General features: G+C 38.3%; 1 protein-coding gene across 4 annotated transcripts in view; it reads left to right on the top strand.

Moving 5' to 3' along the window:
• GLIS3 (GLIS family zinc finger 3) overlaps nucleotides 1-24,741 on the top strand; it is a 475,107-nt gene that overhangs the window by 133,982 nt on the left and 316,384 nt on the right. For 3 of the 4 annotated variants that reach the window (XM_065907921.1, XM_065907924.1, XM_065907923.1), the window contains one exon: nucleotides 21,459-21,666. The exons of the other annotated variant lie outside the window; for it this stretch is intronic. In XM_065907921.1, coding sequence (XP_065763993.1) covers nucleotides 21,459-21,666 — 208 coding nt within the window. The remainder of the gene's footprint in view (nucleotides 1-21,458; nucleotides 21,667-24,741) is intronic. 4 annotated transcript variants of the gene reach the window in all.

Consider the following 24,741-nt stretch of genomic DNA (forward strand, 5'->3'; position numbering starts at 1 on the left):
GGGGGAGGGGTTGAGAGCTAAAGCATTCTCGGTATTCAAAGTTAAATGTTAACTCCTTTGTGTAGTTAACAACTAACTTATTTTTTCCTCTGCAAAAGAAAGGGAGAGAGAAAACACAATGCATTAACCACATTTTTTAAAAATTGCCGTTACTTATGTGGTTGCTTATTTTCAGGGTAATACATATGTAGCGATTATAAAGATGTGTGCAAACTTGAACAACAGCAGACACACCTTTGTGAGTTCCCTGTGTGGCTTCTGCAGGGTTCTCAGAGAGTTAGCTATTTTCCAACACATTCCTAGTTTAGCCATTAGAAAATTATGGGTTTTATTTGTATAAACTCAGCAGCTAAAATAGCACTTCCAGAAAGGTGGGTGAGCTCATCGCCGTCTGAACCAGGCAAGTTAATGACCTGCCCAGTATTGTTCATGCCGGCCAGTGCTGGCTGAGTTCACCAGCAGTTCCGCTTGAAGAGAGATATTGTTTCTTAGGCTGCATATGTTAGATGCTTTCCTCTCTGCACACCACCCCTTGCCGAATGTCCTAGCAGTGCCTGAATGTACAAGCCCTCTGCTCTACTTTATGAAACCAAAGAGCCGGTAGCCCTGGAAGTGTAAGCAAAGTACTCTGAGCACAGCTGTCTGAGGCCCCCAGCCAAGAAAAAGATATAAACAGATATGTATATATATATATATATTTTTAAAGATATAAAAAGATATAAACCTTTATCTCCACACTTTTACACAAACTGCCTCTGGAAGCTCCCCAGTGGAAGAGTTTTTTACTTTTAAACACTTTTAAATGTCAGTGACCAAACATCCTGAGAACAAGAATAACCTAAGCAGATACTTTTGTTGGTGATTCTGATCACTTTTCAAAATGAATAATAGTAAAGCACGGAATGGAGATACGTGGAGGAAGAGCATTAGGGATTATAGAATTTGTATTTTCTGTGAGAAGGAAAATTTACCATGATGTTGAGCTTTTTGGTACTTAGGATATTGCCTTCATAATGTTCTGGTGAAGGAATGAATGGCTGAAAGAGATGAATTTCAATGGACTTTAACATTTTAAATGTTGAGTGAGTACTAGGACAGAGTGGCTAGAAAAGTAAGAAGCAGGTGGTGGGTGAAATGCCTTTGATTATACCAATAAGAGCAAATGTGTTTGACTCTCAAGATGTTATTCTGCAGATGGTCAAAATGGAGAAAGAAGAGCAATGTAGTTTTAACTGAATGTTCTTCAGAATGAGTGCCAAATATAATCCTGGTACACTGGTCCTATCCTCTTTTAAATGAGTAATTTTTGCTTATCCTCTCCTTCCACTATGCTTATCAGCAGGACTGTTTAATTTTTATTACTAAGCTAATCCCTATATTAAAGACATAAGACATTCTGTCGTAGGTAGGAGAATAGATGCCTGATGTGAACTTTATTCAGGGTTCTGTCCTTACTGGAGAAAAACCCAATTCACTGTTAAGTGGATTGAAACTGCAGATGCTAATTTAGAAATCCGTTTGCCAGATTCAGGTGACTTTTCTGATAAGACTTTTGTTCTTTTCAGTCTTACGTGTTCGTGCGCACATTCTTGGGAAGATTGCTGCTGGCTAGTGTTGCATGTCAGAGATGAGAGAAGTTTAGTTATTAACCCCACGTAGAGGGTAAAGGGGGGCAATAGGCAGACTGTGGAATGAGGAAAGGGCCAGGCTGAAACATTTCCAAATGGTATTTTTGTTGTTTATCCTTGTTAATTATTAATATTATTTATTGATGAAAGGCAGTTTTGAGTTACATGCCACACATTGTTCAGGAATAAATTATCACATTTCTTATCTGAAACTATAGTAGATATTAAACTGTTTGAAATAATCAATATTTATTAATTTAGCAAGATTTTCCCCCTTTAACATTAAGGACAAAAATTCATTAATTTCTGGCTCATAAAGAGTTTTCATGAAAGTGTACTCTTCCCTCAGCTTTGGGTGGCTTTTAACACTTAATGAGTATGTTAAGAACTTTATTTGGGGCTTCCTAGATGGTGCTAGTGGTAAAGAATCTGCCTGCCAATGCAAGAGTTGTGGGTTTGATTCCTGGGTTGCGAAGATATCCTAGAGTTGGAAATGGCAATCCATTCCAGTATTCTTACCTGGAAAATCCCATGAAGAGAGAAGTCTGGCTGGCTGCAGTCCATGGGGTCGCAGAGTTGGACATGACTGAGCACATACACACAAGAACTTTATTTAACCAAATTAGGTCAATAATTTAAAATATCTTTAGAACAAAGTACATTTTTTTATAAAAGACACATAGACAATGCATAAAGCTTTGTAGGTTAAAATTGCCAATTTAGTTGTGAATATTGTGCTTTGTCTCAAATATGTGAGCCTTTTCAGATATGCACTCTATGATCATTTGAGCTTCTAGGACATGGGATTTTTAGGCATCTCCATATTTTGTAGTTTATCATATAGGTTTAAACGAAGTATATTCTGTTCAGAATCCAGTGGGCAGATACATAAAGGATTGAAGATAGCTCCTGGGGTCAGAACTGGCTGATGATCAGTGCGTGCGCGCGCGTGTGCGTGTGTGTGTGTGTGTGTGTGTGTGTGTGTGTGAGGGGTTAGGGATAGAAGAAGAGGTGGGGAGAGAAAGAGGGGTTGAGATGGAAGGTCTCTCTGACAGAAAAGGAACTGATGTGACTTGGAGATGTTGCTCTCACAGGCTATAAAATTCAATGTTTAATTCTTAGGCATTACAGTCTTTTTGAATGTTATTAAGGTTCATTTTAGCCTCAGTCTTAAAGACTGTGTATTGGGCTTCCTGTGGCCTTTACTCATTCTGTTTATTTAACTCTGTAATATCATAGCAGTCACAGCATTAGCAACCCGAAGAGTTATTTGATTGAGAAAATAGCATAGACGGTTGAACCATCTCTGGAGTTTGCCTGGAGCTGACCTGTATTGGTGTACTCTCCCAGTATGGAGAGATGGTAATAGTGGCTTGAAAACCTCACCTAAGGTGGAGTAAGTAGTCTGATCCTGGATCAGCTCATTCTCTCTGTCATCTGAAAGACTTTCCCATTGACCTCACCTGGAACTTGGTGTTGATCTCTATAAGAAATTGATTCACCACATTTTACAAGCCCCAATCTAAGACCAGAGATTCTCTGGGGGACCTGGGAAAGTCAGCCTTATCGTTATGAAGGTCATGGCTATTTCAACCTTGCTTTTGATGGACTCACTTCATTTTGGGAAGAAAAATTCTGCAGTTGTGAAAAATGAGAGATGTTTGCCTTTTTCAAGGGAGCTGACAGCTATTGGTTTCTCCAGAGAGGATTACTGGTGGAGACAGTTATGAAGAGAACAAGTAACTCTTTTAAATGAACAACATGTTCTTGCTTAAATATTTCCCAGAACAATTCTAAAGAAATATAATACAGGTAAGTTTTGTTATGTTCTCATTGTGAATTATATTTACAGGAAACAAAAATAAGATTAGAATCCTAGAGGAGGAAAAGCAAGCTTTTTTGTACCAGTGGCTTATGTTTTATGTGTCATGAATTGTAGCCATTTATAAAATTATCTGGTTTCTTGCCCCTACTCATGGTTGAGTTTTTCCCTCTTTTTCCACCTAGAGAGCTTTGAATTATTTTTATTCATAAGTGAAAAATGTGTTACAGCTTTATTTCCTTTTATTAATAGTTCCTTCTTACCCTTAACCACATCTCTGACTTTTTGGCATGTAAAGTCCAATGAGCTCATGCTTAATCATGTATAAACAGCCATCTAATTATATGGTTTTGAATTTTCATTTGACCGGCTAAACAAAAATGACACAGAAAAGAGAAAGCTGACAACCTTCCTGTCTTTGGATACCTGGCCTTTCTCTCCCTCACTTTCTCTTCATGCATTTAGTAAAATGCACGTTAAAACTTATCAAAAAATCAGTTTGTACTTGCCAAGTTTCTGAGGTAAATTTGTTCTTTTCAAGGCTACGTGTCAAAAAACAAGTCAGTTAAGCTGAATTATTGTCTTTACAAATTTCTTTCGGACTCCAGTCTTTCCTCCTCTAGAGGGAGGTGTTACTAGAACTGCTTGTGCTACTGGTGTCAGATGACAGAGCAACCAGTATTCACGGGACAAGATTTCTCAATCTTCAACTCCTTACCTTCACTGAAGTACAGTAACAAGGATCTCTGTTGCCATATCTTCCCACCCTCCCCAAGATTACTCTGATTGACACATTTTTGAAAGAAGATAATGGGAAAATCTCTCCAAACAAGGGTGCTTACTGTGTTTAAGAGGAAGGAAGATGTTCTCTATTCCACCCCCACCCTTTTTTTCTCATTGCTTGGTTCTAGAATTTGAACATGAAGCAGAGTCTCTTCTGAAATTTATGATGGTTTCACCATAAATAGCTTGCTGTGCTTGAAAGCAGAAGACCAAAGAAAAGATAAATTCCTTTATTATTATTATTTTTCTGGATATTTAACAAGATGAGTACCTAAAAGAGTAGGTTTTATTATCTAGTATTTAATAAGTATGAGAGAGAAGAAAGGGATACCTGTGAAATTTGGTGAAAGTGATTTGTTTTCTCACTAATTCTTCAACTTTAAGGTATAACTTGGTTTCTCAAAGTACTGTGACTCTGAAGCATGCATATCTTTAAGTGCTAAAATTTATCTAATTTTATTAACCTACCAAGTAGGTTCGTGTGTGTGTGCTCAGTCGCTTTAGTCATGTCCACCTCTTTGTGACCTTATGGACTGTAGCCTGCCAGGCTTCCATGGAAAACTCCAGGCAAGAATATTGGAGTGGTTTGCCATGCCGTCTTCCAGGGAATCTTCCCAACCCAGGGATCAAACTCATGTCTCCTGCATTGCAGGTGGTTTCTTTACCTACTGAGCCATCTGGGAAGCCCACTAAGAAGATTTATTTAGAAGCAAATTATATTGACTCTACTTTGAGAATTTAGAGTTAGAATGACCTAAGATGATTGCCTAAATAGTTTTCTTTATTGAAAATATTTTAGTAGTGTCTTTATAATTTTTCTGCTTATTGTAAGTAGCTAATATTACCCAGTGACTCTTAGTTACTTATTGTAATATTTTATTTCAAACTGTAGATTTATATCAAAGTTCATGTTCCTCTAATTGTGCAAGAAGATCATAGTGAGATATCTGTCTTTTTTGTTGTTGTTGTTACGGCTGTTCAGAATAAAGAGAAGAACAGATTCGGGCAGTTTATACTTTGGTTCATGTGGAGCAGTCAAAAGAGGAGGTACTTTGACCACCAAATCAAGACCTTTACTTAATTGACATTTGGAGAATTGGGGAGAGATTTTATTTCTTTCCTTCCTATTTATATTTAAAGCCATAAGATTTTTATGTTCCTTATGATTTGTTATTAGTTTTCATCTAAGAATTTGTAAGTTATTTAGGAAATAAGTTTCAATTCAATTAGTATTCAACTTTTTATTCATATTTATTTTCGGCTTTCATATTCAAACTCAGATAAGTAATAATACTTCAATAAAGTATTACTTTAGGGAGAATATAAGCACTACTTATTTTTTAATTGAATGAAAAATTCTTTAAAGTCTTATAGTGCTTTGCAATTTTCAAATTTGTTGCATGATTTCATATAATCCCATAATTACATTTTTCCCCTGTGACTCTTCCCTGCTTCCTGATTCCCATTGGTAAACACTAGTTTGTTCTCTGTGAGTCTGCTTCCTTTTTGTTTTGTCCACTGCTGCTGCTGCTAAGTCACTTAAGTCATGTCTGACTCTGCGATCCCATAGACGGCAGCCCACCAGGCTGCCCCGTCCCTGGGATTCTCCAGGCAAGAACACTGGAGTTGGTTGCCATTTCCTTCTCCAGTGCATGAAAGTGAAAGGTGAAAGTGAAGTCACTTAGTCGTGTCTGACTCCTAGCGACCCCGTGGACTGCAACCCACCAGGCTCCTCCATCCATGGGATTTTCCAGGCAAGAGTACCGGAGTGGGGTACCATTGCCTTCTCCAGTTTTGTCCACTAGTTTGTTGTATTTTTAGATTTCACATATATGTGATATCATACAATATTTGTTTTTCTCTTTTTGACTTACTTCATTTAGCATAATGCCCTCCAAGGTGATCCGTGGTGCTGCAAATGGTAAAAAATTTTTATGACTGAGTAGTATTCCACTGTCTGTATATGCGTGTATGTGTGTTTTTTTGCCATATCTTCTTTATCCATTCACCCGATGATAAACACTTGGGTTGTTTCCATACTTTGGTAGCTGTAAATAGGGCTGTTATGAATGTTGGGGTGCATGTATCTTTTCGAGTTAGTGTTTTGTTGCTATTGTGTTGCTGTTTGGATATATACCCAGGAGTGGAATTTCTGGGTCATATGGTAGTTCTATTTTTAACTTTTTGAGGAACCTCCAGGCTGTTTTCCACAGTGACTGCACCAATTTACAGTCCCACCAACAATGCGGGAGTTCCCTTTTCTCCACATCCTTGTCAACATTTTTTTTAACTTTTTATTTTTACTGGAGTATAGTCAATTTACGATGTTGTGATCTTTTCAGGTGAGCAGCAAAGAGACTCATCCATGCATATACATGTATATATTCTCCCCCAAACTTTCCTCCTATCCAGGCTGCCTCATAACATTGAGCAGAACTCCATGTTCCTCACCAACATTTGTTATTTGTGTTCTTTTTGATGATAGTCATTCTGATACGTGTGAGGTGATGTTTCATTGTGGTTTTAATTTGCATTTCCCTGGTGACTTTAGAAGTTGAGCATCTTTTTGTGTTGACCATCTGCATTTCTTCTTTGGAAAAATGTCTATTAAATTCTTCTGCCCATTTTTTTATCTGGTTGTTTGTTTTTTTGATGTTGGGTTGTATGAGCTGTTTATATATATTGAATATTAATCCCTTATCAGTCATGTCATTTGCAAATATTTTTCTCCTATTCCATAGGTTGTTTTTTCATTTTGTCAGTGGTTTCCTTTGGTAGCCAAAAGCTTCTAAGTTTAATTCAGTCCCATTTGTTTATTTTCACTTTTGTTGACTTTGCTTTAGGAGATGGATCCCCCCAAAATTACAAGCAACACTTTTAAAAAATCAAGTTTATTTATTTTTAATTGAAGGATAATTGCTTTGCAGTATTTCATTGGTTTCCACCAAACTTCAACATGAATCAGCCATAAGTTTACCCATGTTCCCTCCCACTTGAACATCCCTCCTACTTCCCTCCCCATCCCACCCCTCTAGGTCGTTACTGATCCCCAGTTTGAGTTCCCTGAGTCATACAACAAATTCCCATTGGCTATCTATTTTACATATGGTAATATCTGTTTCCATGTTACTCTCCACACCTCCCACCCCATCCTTCTCCGCTGCCCCGCAGCCATGTCCATAAGTCTGTTCTCAGTGTCTGTGTCTCCATTGCTCCTCTGCGGGTAGGTTCATCAGGACCGGCTTTCTGGATTCCATATGTATGCATTAGAATATGATAAATGTCTTTCTTTTTCTGACTTACTTCACTCTATATAATAGACTCTAGGTTCATCTACCTTATTAGTTCAGTTCAGTTCAGTCGCTCAGTCATGTCCGACTTTTTGCAACCCCATGAATCGCAGCATGCCAGGCCTCCCTATCTATCACCAACTCTCGGAGTTTACTCAAACTCATGTCCATGGAGTCGGTGATGCCATCAAGCCATCTCATCCTCTGTCGCCCCCTTCTCCTCCTGCCCCCAATCCCTCCCAGCATCAGGGTCTTTTCCAATGAGTCAACTCTTCGCATGAGGTGGCCAAAGTACTGGAGTTTCAGCTTCAGCATCAGTCCTTCCAATGAACACCCAGGACTGATCTCCTTTAGGAAAGACTGGTTGGATCTCCTTGCAGTCCAAGGGACTCTCAAGGGTCTCCTCCAACACCGCAGTTCAAAAGCATCAATTTTTCGGCACTCAGCTTTCTTCACAGTCCAACGCTCACATCCATACATGAACACTGGAAAAACCACAGCCTTGACCAGACAGACCTTTGTTGGCAAAGTAATGTGTCTGCTTTTTAATATGCTATATAGGTTGGTCATAACTTTCCTTCCAAGGAGTAAGCGTCTTTTAACTTCATGACTGCAGTCACCATCCGCAGTCATTTTGGAACCCCCAAAAATGAAGTCTGACACTGTTTCCACTGTCTCCCCATCTATTTCCCTTGAGGTGATGGGACCAGATGCCATGATCTTAGTTTTCTAAATGTTAAGCTTTAAGCCAACTTTTTCACTCTCCTCTTTCACTTTCATCAAGAGGCTCTTTAGTACCTGTCCACTCTCTGCCATAAGGGTGGTGTCATCTGCATATCTGAGGTTATTGATATTACTCCCGACAATCTTGATTCCAGCTTGTGCTTCTTCCAGCCCAGCGTTTCTCATGACGTACTCTGCATGTAGGTTAAATAAGCAGGGTGACAATATACAGCCTTGACCTACTCCTTTTCCTATTTGGAACCAGTCTGTTATTCCATGTCCAGTTCTAACTGTTGCTTCCTGACCTGCATACAGGTTTCTCAAGAGGCAGATCAGGTGGTCTGATATTCCCATCCCTTTCAGAATTTTCCACAGTTTATTGTGATCCACACAGTTGAAGGCTTTGGTGTAGTCAATAAAGCAGAAATAGATGTTTTTCTGGAACTCTCTTGCTTTTTCGATGATCCAGTGGATATTGGCAATTTGATCTCTGGTTCCTCTGCCTTTTCTAAAACCAGTTTGAACGTCTGGAAGTTCTTGGTTCACATATTGCTGAAGCCTGACTTGGAGAATTTTGAATATTAACTTTACTAGCCTGTGAGATGAGTGCAATTGTGCGGTAGTTTGAGCATTCTTTGGCATTGCCTTTCTTAGGGATTGGAATGAAAACTGACCTTTTCCAGTCCTTTGGCCACTGCTGAGTTTTCCAGATTTGCTGGCATATTGAGTGCAGCACTTTCACAGCATCATCTTTCAGGATTTGAAATAGCTCAACTGGAATTCCATCACATCCACTAGTTTTGTTTGTAGTGATGCTTTCTAAGACCCACTTGACTTAACATTCCAGGATGTCTACCTTATTAGGACTGACTAAAATGTGTTCTTTTTTATGGCTGAGTAATACTCCATTGTACATATGTACCACAGCTTCTTTATCCATTCATCTGTCCATGGACATCTAGGTTGCTTCCATGTCCTACCTATTGTAAATAGAACTGCAGTGAGCTTTGGGTTACTTGTGTCTTTTTCAGTTTGGTTTGTTCAGAGCATATGGCTAGTAGTGGGATTACAGGGTCATATGATGGTTTTATTCCTAGTTTTTTTAGGAATCTCCATACTGCCCTCCATAGTGGCTATTTCAATTTGCATTCCCACCAACAGTGCAAGAGAGTTCCCTTTTTCTTCACACCCTCTCCAGCATTTATTGTTTGTAGATTTTTTGATGATGGCCATTCTGACCTGTGTGAGGTGATATGTTATTGTAGTTTCGATTTGCATTTCTCTAATAAAGAGTGATGTTAAGCATCTTTTCATGTGTTTATTAGCCATCTGTATATTTTCTTTGGTCTGTTTAGGTCTTTGCCCATTTTTTGTTTGGATTGCTTGTTTTTCTGGTATCGACTTGTATGAGTTCAAGCAGCACTTTAATCTAGATTTTTTTCATACTGGCATCAATCTGTGTTATGATTGCTTTTTTGTATTGATGAAAAAGAATTTGGATTGAGTATGAAGTTCTTTTCATTTGATCTAATTTCATTATTATTGTTCAGTTATTGTTGATATAGTGTCTGAATTTAGCACCTGTAAGGTGTAGAGATAAAACAGTCACAGTTACATTAGTACTAACTCGTATTCCAATTATATTTACAAAGATGCTTGGATTACTCTAGTTCTAAGTTCAAAAATGCCATTAAATAAAGGACACACTGGGAACTTGCACTCTGTAGGCCTTAGATTGTCTGTGTTGAGACTTATGAGTTAGAATTTTTAAAAATATTTTGGTAGTTAATGTTACATAATTTTACACAATGACAAGTTTCAAGTTGCTTGAGCCAAAGGGTAGATATTTCAGCCTTCCAATCTCTCCAATTTTAATTGAATCTGTAGTGGATGTGACTTACTCTACCAACTCTTATATAATTGAAAGAGTTCTTTAAATTGTTTCCTTTAAATGAAAACAAATCAAACTCCAAAACCCTGAAATTTAATATCAGTCATTGTTGGTTGGAGTACCCAATGTCTTGCCAGAGAGACAAGATTCTGGGGTCTTTGTATAGAGCAGAATATACCAAGAGCTTTTCTGATTTTTGGTCCAGGTTACTACTGAGGTGGGTGCCTACTTTACCAAGCCCACATGGTCTCTGGAAGTCTACTGCTTGCCAAGCAATGTGCTTGGCACAGAAACCTTTGCCAGAGCTGGGAGCCCCTAGACCTAGAGCCTAGGCTTTGTACATTTCCCATTGCAACCATTCTGTCCACCCGCATTGCCTTCACTGAGAGCTGCCTCACTACTCAGGGTGCTGTAAAACTGATGTTCTTCCCAACTTTGGGCAGTCTTTCCTCTGGCTTTCTCTTCAGAGGTACTCAGAGCACCTGGGTAATCTCAGTGGATTTTGGCTTCCCCACAGGACTAGAAGAAATAATGAAATCAAAGAGTGTCTACTTTTGACCCTTTTATAATTTTTCCTGGGACAAAGGAGCACAAAATACAAGTAGCAGCTCAACAGATTTTCTTGCATGTACCTAGGCTGTTGAATGGACGTTGGAGCACAAGTTGAGAATCTACAGCCTAGAAGCAAAATATATCTTGTTCATAAGACAGTTGAACAATGATGTGTGACTTCTGGATGCAGGAAGCCAAGTATTTTCTGGTTCTTAAAAATATGGGTGACAATTTTTAGTATAAGAGAGTGTGATCTCCATAACTGCCTCCCATTTCTTTGGGCTATATGATTCTGGGCATCCCATTTGAACTTGTAAGGCTGTGTAGAATGTGTCACAAAAAATTATGATACAGTATATGTTTCTTTGGACAGTTCTGAGGAGTTACTATGATGTTAGCCCAGTAGCTTTTAATGATGACTGTATAAGTTATGACTTTTAGATACTAAGAAGATCTCCCAGTTATAAGGAATTGAATGAGATTTTCTCTTAGAACCAACTCTTAGATCCTAAAAAACAAGTTCTGGTGATTTACATTGACTGCCTTAGACTACTCTCCCTTCATGTCAAGATGTGTATGTGTGTATGTATAGGGAATAAGGAGAGATGCAGCAAACTAATATTTCCAGCTCTTCAGGGACTTAAGAGATAAGGATATATCAACATTTGTATTCACCAGGGATCTCTTTCTTTCTTCTACATCACAGCTCACTTTTAATAGGGAACTTCTCACCTTGTGACCTTGAACTATATTTTTGTTGAAAGTGATATTATTTATTCATTCATCCATTTGTTGAGCACCTACTCTCTGACAGGGGATCCCAGTCATTGTTCCCTACAGTGAGAGGTTTTGACAGTGGGCAGCTTTGCCAGTTCTCTTCCAAGCACATTTTTCTCACTTCCCTTTGGTAAACCTCTTCGTACTTCCCTCTCCCCTCAGGTCATTAAAAGGCTCAGGTCAGGTTTCACCTCCTCCACCAATCTTCCTCTAGTTAACAGCTCTTTTTCTTGTCTAATTGATTTCTTTGCTTGGCACATGGCAGCTCAGTTTAAGATCGGATGTTTCCTCCTGTCAGAATGGTGGTGGTGGTTTAGTCGCTAAGTCGTGTCCGACTCTTGCGACCCCATGGACTGTAGACCACTAGGCTCCTCTGTCCATGGGATTTTCCAGGCAACAATATCGGAGTGGATTGCCATTTCCTTCTCCAGGGGATCTTCCTGACCCAGGAATCGAACCTGGGTCTCCTGCATCTGCAGGCAGATTCTTTACCGACTGAGCTATGAGGAAGCCCCATGGCTATCATCAAAAAGAGCACATATAGGGCTTCCCTAGTGTCTCAGATGGTAAAAAAAAGGAACACATATAACAAATGTTGTGAGGATATGGAGAAAAGGACACACTCCTACATTGTTGGGGGGAATATAAACTGGTGCAGCCACGGTGGAAAACAGCATGGAGGTTCCTTGAAAAACTAAAAATAGAACTACTAGGTATGTGCTAAGTTGCTTCAGTCATGTCTGACTATTTGTGACCCTATGAACTATAGCCTTCCAGGCTCCTCTGTTCTTGGGATTCTCCAGGCAAGACTATTGGAGTGGACACAGACATAAAGAACTGACTTTTGGATTCAGTGGGAGAAAGAGATGGTGGAATGATTTGAAAGAATAGCATTGAAACATGTACATTACCATATGTAAAATCAAGTTCGATGCATGAAATAGGGCACCCAAAGCTGGTGCTCTGGGACAACCTAGAGGGACAGGGTGGGGAGGGAGGTGGGAGGGGGGTTTAGGATGGAGGGTACACATGTATACCTATGGCTGATTCATGTTGATGTATGACAGAAGCCATCACAATATTGTAATTATCCTCCAATTAAAATAAAATTTTTTAAAGAAGAATACTGGAGTCGATTGCCATGCCCTCCTCCAGATGACTTCCCCACTCAGGATATGACCGAGAAATTCCACTCTTGGGTATATATCCAAAAAACACTAATTCGAAAAGATACATTCACCCCAATGTTCATAGCGGCAGTATTTACAACTGTCAAGGTATGGAAGCAACTTAAGTGTCTATCATCAGGTCAATGGATAAAGAAGATATGAGATACATACACACATAGATGTACATACACACAATGGAATACTACTCAGCAATAAAAAAGAATAATATTTTGCATTTGCAGCAATGTGAATGGACTTGGAGAGGGCATTATGCTAACTGAAATAAGTCATAAAGAGAAAGACAAATATTGTATGATATCACTTATATGTGGGATCTAAAAATAAAACAAACTAGTGAATAAAACAAAAAAGAAGCAGATTCATAGATGAAGAAAACACACCAGTGATTACCAGTGGGAAGAGAAAAGAGGGCAGGGGCAATATAGGGGTAGGGGGAAAAAGGTTATTATGGGATTATATGAAATCCCATGTGTGAAACTTTTTGAAACTTGTAAAGCACTGTAAATTTTAAAAGATCTTTCATTCAGTTAGAAAAAAATTAGGTGTTTCCTAATCATTTCGTGTGTTGATTATAACTCTTTCCTACTGGTCAGAGGCTCTTTGGGGGAAAACCTAATGGCCTAGGCCTCTATTAATATAGCACAGCAGTAAGCCCACAGGTAGTGCTTAGTAAATGTGATCTGTTCATGGTTTTGGGGAAACTGGGGCAGTTTTCCCATGAAAGCATGCTTCCTTCCTCTTTTTTTCTCATCTTTTCTTATATCCATGGAAGTCCTCTTTTTACAGAGCAAGTGTAATTTCACCTTGAATTCATATATCTTTATAGATTAATCACATGTGTAAGCCTTGATGTAAGTCTACTAGATTTTATAGTAAGCAAGAATTGTTTAGCTTATCTATGTATCTGGACTCCCTAGAGTATATACTATAGCGCAGAGCAGGAGCACAGATAAATGAATACCTAATCAGTGAGCAATGCATTTATGCCAGTACTGGTATTTCAGCTTTTCAGAGTAATGGTTTGCTTATTTAACAAATGTATCTGCTCTTGTCCCATGGGATTGTTAGAAAATTGGTCCAGGGAAAAGCAGTAAAATGTGCCTACATTTCCTCTTTGGTTTTCTAGGCTAATTGTTGGTGAACTTTATTTAACACTCTTGCTTCACCAAGAGTCTCTATGGAGCAAAGCAGCTTTCAGTTAACTTGGCAAATCATTACAAGAGAGAACAGAAAGGTCAGCATAAGCACTCTGTACTAATTAGTTGATAATTGATGTACAATAGCTGACTGATGGGACTTTAGAATATAAAGTGTGGGAATGCTGTTTAATATATCTTTACATCTTTATGAGGTGGTTTGGAACTGTGTCTTCTCAATAACATCTCAGGAGTGCTCAGTGGTGGGGAGTAAGAAAACTGAGACTTCATGTCCAGGAATCCAGGGCACTGAGGGGTACAGAAAGGAATATGATATTTTTTAATCTCTCAGAGTATAAATACGATTCCATTTAATGCAGGGATAAAATGAAATGAGTAATGCTGGTGATTCCATACTTGGTGGCCAACATTCCTTAATACTGACTAAGGTTAGAAGAGTGTTAGTGTGAAAGTTATATTCTTTGTGGGATAAACTTGGTAGATTCAAGCTGAACTCCAGCGGGCAAAGTGGTGGGACTTTGCCACAATTCATGGGAATCTTAATTAATCTGGACTAGGACTTAATCTGTTTATTATCTGGTATTGAGTAATTAATTTCAAACTGGAGTTACAAAAATGGCATTTATATGACCTCCTCCTTTTAATTTTTTAAATTTATTTATTTTTCCTCCTCTTTATTTTTTAATTGGTGGATAATTGTTTTACCATGTTATGTTGGTTCCTGCCATACAACAATGGGAATCAGCCATACTTATGTATATCACCTCCCTCCTGGCTCCCATCCCACCCCTCTAAGTCATCACAGAGCACCAGGCTGGCCTTCCTCTGTTATGCAGCAGCTTCCCACTAGCTGTCTATTTTACAGATGATAGTTTAAATTTGATCTCCTAAATCTTTATCAACCAATTACAATATATAGTCTGCAATCTTACTCTTAACTTGCTTCCCTAACCATTGCTTTCTCATGCTGTCATTTACCACCTTGTGGGCTTCTCCTCATTGTTTGTCCAGCTTCTCTTTAACGTACTCTTCCATCCTTTATCCTCATCTCCACCAGATTGATCGTGGCTGAACTTGGCTTCTAGTGAGATGCACCACTGTCTGTAGCACAGGATTCCAGGTACATGTCAGCAGGCCAAATACAGCGCAGCATCTGGCTCACCGTGTTTGAAGTGAAGCCTATGAATTTGCATTTTTGAAAAACTTCCTGGTGACATAATGTGCAGCCAGGTTTGGTGCCATTGGTGAATACATAATGTCCAGGTGTTAATTCAGGCCCACCAGCCTGACTAAAGAAGTCCTCTATTTTCTCCCCTTTTTCTGGTGAGATCCCCTTTTTGCAGGCAACTCTGATTTCTCATTTCCTTAATAGATGCCATGCCTCCTTCCTGCTGTTTCCATGTCTGCACCTTACTATGTCCTCATTCATGTGCTCATTTGTCCTTCAGTTTTAGCTTATTGTTTTCTAAAGAGTGTGCTTTAGTATGTTAGTCTTCGGTGAGTGAAAGGGGAAAAAAGCACCCTACACAAATATATTTTGTGTATTATTTGCTCCTCTCGGAGATTTATTATGTGTATTTACATTTTTATAAAGGCTCTGAGAAGACCTGTAATAAAGAGATATGGTTAATTAGAGTTTTATTTGACTGTGGATTTGTCCATAACCTCATGTAATTTGTTATCATTGAAAACCTTTGGACTTCCTGAAGACATGCTTTTTTGGTTAAGATTGTTCTTCAGTGAATTATCCAGCACACAGACATTTCCCCCTTTTCTGAACTCCTGTCTCTGTACTTAAGTTTCATGCTTTATTCTTACAGTCAAGTATCATTATCTGGTTATTCCTAGGTAAGTACCTCTTATCTCTACAGAGTTATTAGCACCATGGAGGCAGGATGCTCTTCTCAGTAGTCCTTCCCTCTCATAAGTTTTGTGCATTTTTGACTGTTTCCAACATACATTAAATTTAAATGTTTTGTTCCTGAATAAGGAAGCTAGCAATTTTATTCTGATTCTCTTCTTTTGGTGTTCTTGGTCATTTACCCTTGCTTTACTAGTATTTCAGAGTAACACATTGCTACAACTTCATGAACACATGTACATACTTACATGTGTAAGTATGTACAGGTGTTCATGAAAGTTGTCACTACTATGTCTCTGCAGTGAAACATTACAAATTTGATAAAACACTATACAATAAGCCTAGTATGTTTAGTATGCAAGAATTTATCTCTAGTTTCAAGGAGGAGTATGAATGAAAGCTGGGGAGAGTCTAAGAGTAAGAAGATGGGAGTGAGGAAAGGCCTGAGGTCTGCAGTCCATCAAGGGGAGGATAAATCTGCTGTGTGTCAAGTGGAAGGTCTTGGGTTGGGAGGTATCAGCATGGAGTCCTTAGTCATTCAGGAAAAGAGGTGCTAGAAATAACAGAAAGGTACCATAAATGAGTTCTTTAATAAAATATAACTAACATTTATAATGCATAAGTTCCAGGCCCTAGATATATTACATATATCATTGGGGTAAGTAATAGTAGTATTAACTCCATTTAGAGATCAGAACACTGAGGCACAGAAAGCTTGAGTAACTTGCCCAAGGTCACATGGCCATTCAGTGGTGGAGCTAGGGTACAGATCCATGCTTATAATTATTGTTTGCTGTTACCTCTCTCTTTTTTTCTTTGTCCGATTTTCTACTTTTCCAACAACATACAGCTCCATAGTGTCCACTGATTTACCATTCCATTCTTGAAGATCCACTTCTGCAAAATATTTCTTTGAAATTCATGATCCTGGATTGGAAAACAATTGCTCTAAAGGTTACTATTGGATAATTGGTAATATTTTAGTATAAATGGTGTATTACATACTAGTACTAAATCATTGCCAAATGTCTTAATTTGATGATTGTGTTATGGTTACCTATTTTGGGGTGAAGGGCATAGTAATTAAAACAATAACAGGCTTATATATAGCGAGAGATGGGTCGATGGTTAGATAGATCAACAGATGGAATTTATCAATTGATAAATTAGATAAAGAAGATTCATGCACTGTTCTTAGAACTATTCTGTAGATTTGAAATGTTTTGCAATGAAAGATTGGGAAGAAAACCCTGATCCTTAAAGATGGTAAAGTATGTGATAATATATACTAACCCTTTTAATCCTCATAAAGGTACTAGGTACTATTTAGGTATTAGGTACTAGGTACTATTACTTTAGGTATTAGGTACCATTACTTTCCTCAGGACTTCACAGGATACTGAAGCACAGAGACTTTTGAGTACCCTGCTCAGTGTCACATAGTCAGTGGATGGGTGAGACAGACTGAAATCCTGGTATGCTTTATTTCTGTTTCCCAAACACTCTGCATATGTGTTGGGTTGAACTATATAGAAATTGCTCTTATTTGTTCATGTTTGACCTGTAAAGAAAGACCTTTCATATGACCCAACCTAGGAGCAGGGCTCTCTTTTATAGAATGGCTGTTTTGGTGTTCCTCTTCATTGGCAGCTCTTGGAATCTTGATGGGACTCTTGATGGGACTCTTGTCTGTCTTGCTCAACATTGTCTCCAGGGACTGCCCAGCTCATGGTTGGCATTCAATTAGTCAGTTGAATGAACAATAAAAACACAAAAAGAACTGATTACTTTTTTTCTTACCACCTCTCATATATGTTGTGTCATTTATGTTCCCCCAATATCTGTGTCATTTTTAGAGGAACCAGTGAATAAACATAAATCGTTCTGAAACATGCAGCCTCAGCAGGGATAATTGCAACACAGTCAGCTATTTGACTTCAAGAGAACTCTTTTAACTAATGAAGATGTTAATTAAAAACACGGTTTTGCTAAGATGACCTGTCAGTTCAGGAAATGCAGAACATTTGTACTTCCCACCAGCATGCAGCGATTTTGGCTAGGATGTATGTGGTACTTAGAATACCATCCACTCTAATCCTTATTTGAGCAGCAAACACATTTTTAAAAAACATTGTACAGTCTCTAAAAATAAGCAGTCTTTAAAAATGAAATCCAGCACACAAGTAGTTGGCACATCTGGTAGTCAGAAAAGTTCTATGGTTTGTTTTCAGGGAATGACAAGCCAAGGAACATTCAGACTTGGCCAGTTGAAAACTTTTCTTCTATCTGTGATGACACCTGGTTTTAAAAAAAATTGGCTCCAGGCTCAAAGCAGAAAGAACATTGGAAATGGGTAAAGAATTAAATAGTATCATTTACTTGTATCTTGTTTTATGCAGGGAATTATGAAGAACTGCTTTCTTTTTACTTCAAGAAAGAATGCAGGAAAAAAAGTGATGACAGGCATGAACAATAATAACAACAGCTGCAACAAAATTCACAACTAAAATTCAGAACCTACTATGTGCTAGGCAATGTGTGGAGTCCTTTGTGTGTATAATTAACACTAGATGCACAACCACCTTATGAAGTAGTGTTCTTTTTATTCCCATTTTACAGATGAGAAGACATAGACATAGAGATAAACACAAATATGTACGTAATTTGTCCAAGTCACACAACCATCCTGGGTTTTGGGTTCCCAAGCAGGCTGTCTTCAGAGCCCAAACTACAACACGCTAGACAATTCTGAGCAACTTGGAGGTATTCACTCTGTCCAGAATTATGCAAAAAATTGTAGTTAGATGCTTGCATTGAGCACAGTGGTTCTTGGTCAAAGTATTACTTGCCTCCACGTGTGAGAGTGATGATGCCATTTTCCAGAACATTCTTAAAGCTGCTCCACAAACATTATATGTTTCCAAGAAATTTACCATTTAGCTTCATGGACACTGTATGTAATACCTGTCAGAAGTTGTCACTCCTCTATGGTTAGATGAGGCTCAAGTTGACTAGTGAATTCAGGAGTAGGAGGTGTTATTGTGAAAATGATGGAGACACTGGGGAGGGGAAGGCTAATGTTTCTTTATTACAGTCGGAGAAAAAGTATCATGAATGTGAGAATCCAGGGTACAGGGTTACAAGGGCAGCCTTGACCAGTGTAAAATTCCAGCCTAGGAAGATGGATTTATAATTACTACTCCCACAGCTTCATTTTCCACCTGTATCTCTCATTAGCCACACTGTGGAGAAACATCAAAGGACTGACTTAGTTGGAGTCTGTTTTTGAAAAATGGCGTGGTTTTAAACAAGAAGACCAGGAGGACTTTAGTGGAAATAATGTCTCAGTAGTTAATATCATATATTAAAATCTTTTATTTTCATTCATTCATTCATTCTTAGCTTCATTGACAGATTTTATTGTGTATTGTACAGGCCTTAGGCTAGGTACTGAGGAAGCAGTGATGTCTCAAGCAAGAGCTTTTTGTCTCTAAAAAGCAATCAAGGATAAATGGATGACAGTCATGTAAACATTTCAGTTCCCTGAAGGTGCTGCGGCAGATTTGTTCTAAAAGACTGTGGGGGAACACAAAGAAGAATTGATTAGATTTGCCCAGCTGGTAGTGTGTGAAGGGAGTCATAGGGAAGATGATCTTTGAAGAGAGAGGCTGATCACTAGGTAGACAAGTGAGGGTAAGGCTGTACCTAGCAGAGAGAAAAGTGTGGACAAGAGAGGGGGTAAAATAATTTTTTCAGCAGCCTTATTGGCATTTATCTATTCTAAGGTATGCATTATTTTCACATCAGAATATCTATGAAATATTAACACCATGTACCAGTTTGATGTTTTTACTGATACATGAAATAATGGTATGACTTATGTGGCATCTAAGATTTGATGAAATGATGTATTAATATGCTTTGGCACCAAATAGCATTTCTTGGGTGTGCTGATCCAGCTGCTAATATGTCTTTGTTTTAGAGGTAGATATTAATACCTTTTTTATTGTGAAGGAAACAGGCATGAAATGGGTGAGTTCCTTAGATAAATATATGACACTGAATTGGACAGGATACTTGACATCTAATATTGCTTTTAGTAGCAGTGGCTGGTAAGGAAGGAACCTGGGGATGGAATTCAAGTGTCTTATATACTGGACATTGCCTTTTTCCAAGATAAAAAGGGAATTTGAAAAGCAAATTGCATGTAGCTTCCACTCTCTTGGAGTAAAGATGAAACCCTGATGTTGCAGTGTTATATGAGCTATGAAAATAGAGAAACTATCTATGACTGATGTTTCAAGGCACAAGAAGATGCATCAGATATAAGCAGCAGAGAGAGGGGTAGGTTCTGGTTTGTGTATCTGGAAAAAGTTAGGAGACATTTCTGTTGGATCTTGGAAAATATTCAAGAAAGGAACTAAGCATCCAGCACTTAAACTTAAATATGCAGGTGCCATGAAAATGCATTCTCATAGAATTTGTTTCTGCTCTGTCAGTAAATCCCTGTGTGACCTTGGGCAAGTCAGTTACCACTTGGATTTTAGTTTCCCAGAGGCCTGGACTGGAGAAGGCTTCCTGCTTGCTAAAGATACTGTGACTCTCCTAGCACTTTGGAGATGTGAGTTCATTGATGAGAGTGTTGGTGATTATGCTGAGGTCTTGTTTATTCTTAGTTTTGTGGGCTCTTGGAAGAGAATGTTACAAAAGATGGAAAAGTCATTTTTTTGGCTATTAATTTTTAAAAAGACAAAATAAAAAATTATATTCTCTAAAGCTAAGTAAGGAAGGTTACTGTGATGCTTTGATCCCAAATATATCAGTGAGAAAGATGAGGAATTTGGTGAGAAAACTTTAGAGCCTAATTTGCCAGAAAACCTAGGATCATATTTCTTTTCATTTGCCTGAAATGGGAACTGAGACTTGACCAAGTAGTTTGCAAAAAATGTTTGAAAAAGTATACCCATGTAAAAAGAATGTCTAGAATGATTCAACAACTATTATTATTTTTTTTAAATGAATCATGGCAGTGTTTACCTTTCTCCTCTTTGCTTTTCACTTTTCCGTAACGGCACAGATTCTTGAGGGTTTCTTTCTTTTTTTTTCCTTTCCCCTCTGGTTATGTACCAAAGTTTTACTACATTCAAAGATTGTTGCTAATGAAATGAAAAATCTATGTCAAATTTGGTTAACATACTACTTTTAAAATGATGTTTTAAGTCTGTCTTGTCCTGATTTTTTAAAAAATTGGGTATATGTCCAATGACAATATATTAGGATGAAGAGGAAAAATAAAGATTGGAGAGCCACAGCCAGACTATATCCTTTTAAAGAGGCTTTTTGGAAGGCCAGACTTGAATGAAGTGAACCAGTTAAACAAGTTTTTGTCAGTAGTGTCAACTTTCCTTGCTGGATGATTTAAGATATTAGCTATTTTGGAAAATACATGGTTTGAGATAAGTAATCCCATCTACTTACCACCTTAACCCTTTAGGTAAAGAGATGATAAAATATGATTCTTCATATAACTGGACACTTGAATGTAGAAGGAGCAAAATGTAAGCATATTTTGTATGAGTGGTGATTATAGAAGGATTTCTATTGTAGCATTATGGATTTTTCATTGGAATTAGAGAAAGCTTTTTGGTATCACTAATACTGAAAAAAAAAGATGATTTAAGGACTGTCTTTAAAGATGAGTCCTGATATAAGTGTGCACATATGTGTATTTACTGATTTCTGATGTAAGGGACATGAAAGCTAACCTGATTCATTTGTTTTTAGGGGCTCTTGGCTTTGGGCCTCAGTGCAAGTCCATTGGAAAAGGCAGCTGCAACAATCTAGTGGTCACCAGCAGTCCCATGATGGTTCAGCGACTGGGACCCATTTCACCTCCAGCAAGCCAGGTCTCTACAGCATGCAACCAGATCAGTCCTAGCTTACAGAGGGCAATGAATGCAGCCAACCTGAATATACCTCCTTCAGATACCAGGTCTCAAATTACGTTTTTTTCCCCCTTCTTATGTTATAATCACACCCATGAGTGTTTTCCCTTTTCTTCCTGAACACATGCCCACACAACACACAAACAGACACACTCATTCTCTCTCTCACTCACTCAAGCAGCTCTTGTACTTTGAGCTTTGTAGGGGAAGGTGTATAAAAACTGTGTGCCATAATACCGTCTTAATTGGGAAGAATGATTTAGTACTTTCTGTCATAAAGTGTGAGTGAAATTAATGCCAACTTTGAGATTTGGGGGCCTCAGTGACTAAATGCATGCATGTTAAGTCGCTTCAGTCATGTCCTACTCTTTGCGACCCTGTGGACTGTAGCGCACCAGGCTTCTCTGTCCATGGATTCTCCAGGCAAGAATACTGGAGTGGGTTGCTGTGCCCTCCTCACAGGGATCCCCACCCAGGGATTGAACCTGCATCTCTTATGTTTCCTGCATTAGCAGGTGGGTTCCTTACCACCAGCCCTACCTGGGAAGCCCCCAGGGGCTAAATGCCAGTATATTAATCTTTTGATTCCTGGTAAAGGTCATATCATGGCTTGAAAAGATAAGATGTTCCATGTACATCTGTCTTAGCTGCTCGTTTTTCAGTGTTTATGTTGCAGTATCCTAAAGCTGCTTTACAGTCTGTTTTGTCTGTCCATCCACCCATTCACTTGTCTAACCAAGTAATTTAAATATCTATGTTCTGTATAATACAATAGTTGAAGTTTAGGGAGATGGTTGAAAAGTTAAAGATAGAAATTGTGAACTTGCAGACTTTATGATGTATCTGGGAAGACATACTCTCATGTGTGAGTTACATAACATTTCAACCCAATGCCTGATTAGGTGCTGAAATAAGTAGGTTCAATAAATGCCATATATCTATCTCATGGGAGATAATTAAATAGGGAAATTATCTCAGACAGATTTTTATATCTCTCAAGGTTGATATTACAGGCTATATAAAACCAAAATACTCTGTAATGTATAAGGTCTATTTCTATGTTTGAAATGAATTATTTCATCTTTTACAAGTAGTCTTCTTGAAGAAATACAATCCAAAGTTTCTGCCTAAGTCTCAGATCTGCTGTAACTGTGATTTTGCAAAGGAATTGGACCTCCGTTCTGTGGACCTCTGTATCCTTCTTGGGGGACTGGAATCTGCTGAGATCCCTTGCAGTTCTGGGTTCTATTTCTTCCTCTTCTTCCTCCCCTTCCTTCTTTTCCTCTAATCTTTCTCCCTCTTGTTTCTCTGTACTGTCCTAGCTGCTATTCAAGACTTCTGAAATCACAGTTCCTGGATGATTTTTTATGCCAATTTTTTTAATGAGGTGGGAATGTGTTTTTTCACCTGAGATTTTTGTGTGTGTGATGGAAAGCTGCTTCTGTCATTTTCCTGTTGATGATTATGCCTTGAGGGACTCTTCAGACTTGCTGAGTATTGCATGTAAAATTAACTGTACTCATGGGGTAGGTGTCATTGGGAAGTCTTCAGCTTCCTGTCTGTGGCAAGTCCAACCCATGCCTTGAAGGCAGAGAGTCATAATTAATGGAGAAACTAAAGGTAGGCAGGGCTCAGGCTGCTCCAACCATGCATGTAGCTGGTGCAGTCCCTTTCATGGGTCGAGCAGGGAAGGGTCATTATCTCAGTGTTCTCTAGCATATTTGATTCCTTAGCATAAATTTTTATACTTAAAAGACAACATCTTAGAGATGCATTAGCATATGTTTTAACTATGTATTCTGTGAGTCCTTCTATGGAAATAACTTTTTTGCAGGATGAGCAAAGAAACGGGAGTGGGAAGTAGCTTGGTAAAATATCAAATTCACTTTGAGCAATTTGGAAAGGTTGCATTTGTTTGTGATACTTAAACTGGTTTGTGTATCCCATAAGAGGAGAGATAGTGTAGGAGGCAACAGTTCAACCTGAAGGCATTTAAAGATAAGATGGAGAGAGAATCAGCTTTGTGTTTTATTTATTGGGAGCATGCCTGAGGGTCGGGGGCATGGGGGGGGCGAGGAGGAGGAGTTGGGATGGTGAGGCTGGGTAGAAGCTTAAACTGTTCAATCTGAGTGATGGTTGCCCTATAAAAAACTGTAAAATGTATTACTTTTTTTCTGATTATCTATGTAATTCTTACTAATTGTAGAAGATGTAGAAAATTGTGGACAAGCACAAGAGAGCATATGATAGTCATCCTGAATCCTATCACTCACAGGCAACCATGGGTGAAAAGTCACTAAGTCATGTCCAACTCTTTATCGACCCCATGGACTGTAACCCACCAGGCTCCTCTGTCCATGGGACTTTTCAGACAAGAATACTGGAGTAGGTTGCATTTCCTTCTCCAGGGGATCTTCCTGACTCAGGGATGGAACCTGCATCTCCTGCATTGCAGGTGGATTCTGTCGAGCCACCAGTAGGCAAACATATACATCATAATGACCTACCTAGTATTATATTTATTCTTTTCAGTTAATATAACCAGTTTCCTTTGTCATAATCTTTTGTGGTAAAAAAAAAATATTTAGCATCATATAATGTCTTCTTCCTGCCCAAGATTCCAATTTTTAAAAAGTATATAAATAAAGCTCTGATTTTTATCAGTCTTTTATAACTGGACATTTGTTTCCATTTATTTCAGTATTATAAGTAATACTTTATTGGATCAATTCTGTAACTTTCATTGCACATCTTTTTCATGACATATATATGTATATATATGTATACATATAGATATATAGTCATTTTCTTGCACCCCTTTTTGAGGAATTCCTTCTTGTAAGTATTTCTTTTGAGCCATTTGGCTTGGTCATCACACCTCTTATGGCCCCAGTAGTTATCTGAGCTCTTGCTTCACCAGCCACCCTAACCTGTTTCACTGATGATTTCTTAAGTTTTTCATATTGCTTTCATTTTGTTTGAGTTATATTTTATTCATATATAGCTTCAAATTAACTGGTCATGGGAAATAACATGCTTAGGATTAGATGAACATCCAGAAATGAATATTTCTCTCAGTATGGTGATTAAACCACAGTTCTTTGTCACTTTCTTTCCCATAG

Source organism: Muntiacus reevesi, chromosome 17 (genome assembly GCF_963930625.1).
Source record: "Muntiacus reevesi chromosome 17, mMunRee1.1, whole genome shotgun sequence".
NCBI lineage: Eukaryota > Metazoa > Chordata > Mammalia > Artiodactyla > Cervidae > Muntiacus > Muntiacus reevesi.